Source organism: Benincasa hispida, unplaced genomic scaffold (assembly GCF_027475165.1).
Source record: "Benincasa hispida cultivar pf3 unplaced genomic scaffold, pf3_genome.v1.1 HicScf1857, whole genome shotgun sequence".
NCBI lineage: Eukaryota > Viridiplantae > Streptophyta > Magnoliopsida > Cucurbitales > Cucurbitaceae > Benincasa > Benincasa hispida.
Genome location: NW_028326250.1, coordinates 102650 through 105823, shown reverse-complemented (window position 1 = coordinate 105823; position 3174 = coordinate 102650). Strand labels below are relative to the sequence as shown.

The following is a 3174-nucleotide window of genomic DNA, read 5'->3' as shown; positions in this document are numbered from 1 at the left end:
AAGTCTCCTTTATTATTAAGGAGGCTAAGGATAGAGATAGTGCTTTAGGGTTGTCTCCTTCTTTCATGTTAATTGGAGCCGGAATGTATTGGCAGTGGTTTCATTTGTTTATGTTGCGGAACTTTTTAGTGTAATTGTTGAGTTGTGTTGTATCTTTTCAAAAGAAAAATTTTTAAAAAAACCCTCAGATTGTCCGTTAGAAACGCACCAAATATTAATGTGGGTAACTCTTAATTATGCGAATGGTTCAAAGTTTTTGGTGAGCTTTTTTTTTTTTCATTTATTAATTGTCATGGGGTTGGGGAGAATACTTTATGTAATGTGTAATAATTGCTCACAACAGAGTTACTTTTTAGTGGGCACTCATTTTGAAATAAACTTGTGATTTTTTTTAACGTATTCATGGCCTGATCGAATGATCTTGTAAATCTAAGCTTCAATGAAAAGGCTTCTAATCTTCCAGAAAAATAATAAATAAAATAAAATGAAATGAAAGGCTTCTATTCAAGCCCACCATTTCGATTTAGTCCAATATATACAGTACTACCGTCCCTGAGGTGAGTTTGAATCAAGGATAATCAATATTTAGCCAAGTTTAGAAGCAATCGAATCAAGAAAATAGTAAGACCCAAGTTAAAACCACATTCACAGGCTCTCATTTTGGTATATGAAGCATGTCCAATGCATATCCCAGTCCACTCGACATTAACTTAATTGTATTTCGAAAATTTAATCTTGTTGAGAAGTCAATTCTCACTCTTAAATCTTAGAATTTTTCACACACTTTCCCATATCTCAGGCTCAGGTAACATTCTTTTTTTCGTCCAAATTTTGGGTAGAAGAAGGGAAAAAAACAACTTATTAAGTTTGACCTGTGATTCAAACAATTGTTTATACAATTTCTCAAATCCTCATAAATTAAGGTACCAAAATTCAAAGAAAAGGGCTTTTGCGAGAACGAAAAATTCAAAAGCAAATAAAGAGAGACAGACAGAGATTCGCCATGCATGCATGTTCTTCCTTGTTCCATTGAACATAACGACAAACACCCAGCTCTCTGCTTCACTTTTTATTTTATATATTCCTATATTTTACGCTACTTTTAATTAATATCCATTTCTTATAGTTGTCACCGCCAATTGCCCCTTGTCATCCATGCAAATACCCTTCACATTTCCACAGACATTAAAAATAAAATTTAAAAATATGTTTGTATATATAGAGAGAAAGAGAACGATCTGTAAATAATATAATTACAGCACACAGCTCATAATTATAATCATTTCATATATATATCCTCATTGATTTTCAACAAACACAACAAAAAGAAACAGAACCCAACAGAGAGAAATTCCATCCAACAAAACTAATTAATCTACCACCGATACTCTGATTTTTCCGGCAGCCGCAAACGGAAAATCATGGGACGGGAGTTTTCAGTGAGAGCTCCGTGTCTTTTAAAAGTTCAAGAAAGCTCGAAGACTCGGTCAAATATGACGTGGACAAAACGTCACGCTAGCACTGACCAATGGGGTTTCGCCATGTGGACAGTGTTTTTTTTGTTGGGTCACTTTTGAAGCCACCGACCCAGTTGGGTCGGGTTAACGATTCCGTATATGTGGGCCCCAGTAGTCTTCAGGATGGTTGCCACCTCAGCGTAACTCTGAATCTGATTCTCTTTCTTCAAGATCTCCGGCGGTGCGGCTTCCGACTTTGGCTTCTTCCACTGTGTGGCGGCGGCGGATGGGCTTGCTTCGTCTCGAGCCGGGTCGAACTTCCGGCCCAACAAAGTCCCTTTTGTTAGAAACTCATAAGCCATGTACCCGGCTAGAATCCGGTTCGATAAAACCGATGGCTCACCAGCTTTAGGAGCCGCCGGCGAGGATGGCTCCTTACGCTTTCTGGACGGCCCAGCCGATAACAGCCCATGGCTGTGGAAATGGAAACTCATTTTGGCTTTTTTTCTTCTTGGCCCTTTGTTAAATGCCACGTAAGCTAGGCGCCAACCAACACTCGGATTCCTCGGTGGCAGAACCGTAGAAAGTTGATATTCTAAGGGGTAAAATCGTCCAATAAGATTTTATATTTTTTCCCCTTTTTTTTTCCTCTTTTACGGGAAGAATTTGGCTAGAGGTAAAAAAAAAAAAAAGAACAGAAAAAAGAAAAATAGTGAGTGCTAGTGGGGAATGGTAAAAAAAGAGAAGAGGTTTAAAAATGGGGATAACGTAAGTGAAGGCTAAAAGGGAAAAGGATTGAAAGCGACTAAATTTTTAAACGAAAAAAAAGGAAAAAGAAAAAAAAAAGAAAATATAATTTCTTTTTTTAATAATTTAGGAACGAAAACTGGGAAAAGGGGTCAATGTTTTAGTGAAATCGGATCCAGATGGTGGCGGATGAAACCTGAGGGCACTGCTTGGATCGGCGTACGGACGGCGGTTTGAGCAGTGGCGCCACCCGGCGAGCGGCGGCGATGACGACGGAGCGATAAAAGAAAAGGACCGTTCAGATTACAAAAAAAAAGAAAAAAAATCAGAAGAGAGAGGGAAGAGAAGAAATAGAGGAGAGAGAGTCAGGAAGGGAGAAAATGAGGCGAAGGCGAATTCCCTGATTTTATGTGGGGCATGTTTCCAACTATACCCCTTCGTTTATAGTGAAATACCCGAAAGACCCTCAGAAAACCTCTATTTCTGTCTCCAATCTTGATCCATGCTTCAGCTTCAGCTTCAGCGGAGTGGTCCTTATTATTATTATTATTCATAATTATGATTTTTTGGTGCTTGATTTTTCAACTTAATAATTCAGCCCAAATATGTTAAATTTAAATCTCGTTCTATTTTTTTTTTTAAGAAATAAATCTCTGTTCCATTGATTTCTAAAACAATAAATAAACAATAATTCAACCCAAAATACATGTGTCACATTTTCTTCTATTTAAATTTATACATATTTTAATTTTTGGAAAAAAAAAATATCTCCCCTACTATCACTGTGACAGAACTCGATTTTATGAACTTTAAAAACCATCCTAACTAAAATTTGATCAAGAATATAATTCTTCTTTTAATGACAATAAATAATTGAAACAATTACCAAAAATTATAAACTGTCACTAGCTATCAAGTTTATATTATTGTCATCAATTTGTTGAAATTAATTTAATAATTAATTCATATA

At 36.4% G+C, this 3174-nt stretch overlaps 1 protein-coding gene across 1 annotated transcript; it reads right to left on the bottom strand.

Annotated features, from left to right (window-relative positions):
• Positions 1–1270: 1270 nt before the first annotated feature.
• On the bottom strand, positions 1271–2586 carry LOC150030484 (uncharacterized). Its single transcript, XM_090309681.1, has 2 exons — positions 2401–2586; positions 1271–2127 (listed from the first exon to the last, which is right to left on the bottom strand). Exon 2 carries the CDS (start codon positions 1949–1951, stop codon positions 1568–1570), a length of 384 nt encoding a protein of 127 aa, XP_090165807.1. The 5' UTR covers positions 1952–2127; positions 2401–2586; the 3' UTR covers positions 1271–1567.
• Between the last annotated feature and the right edge of the window lie 588 nt (positions 2587–3174).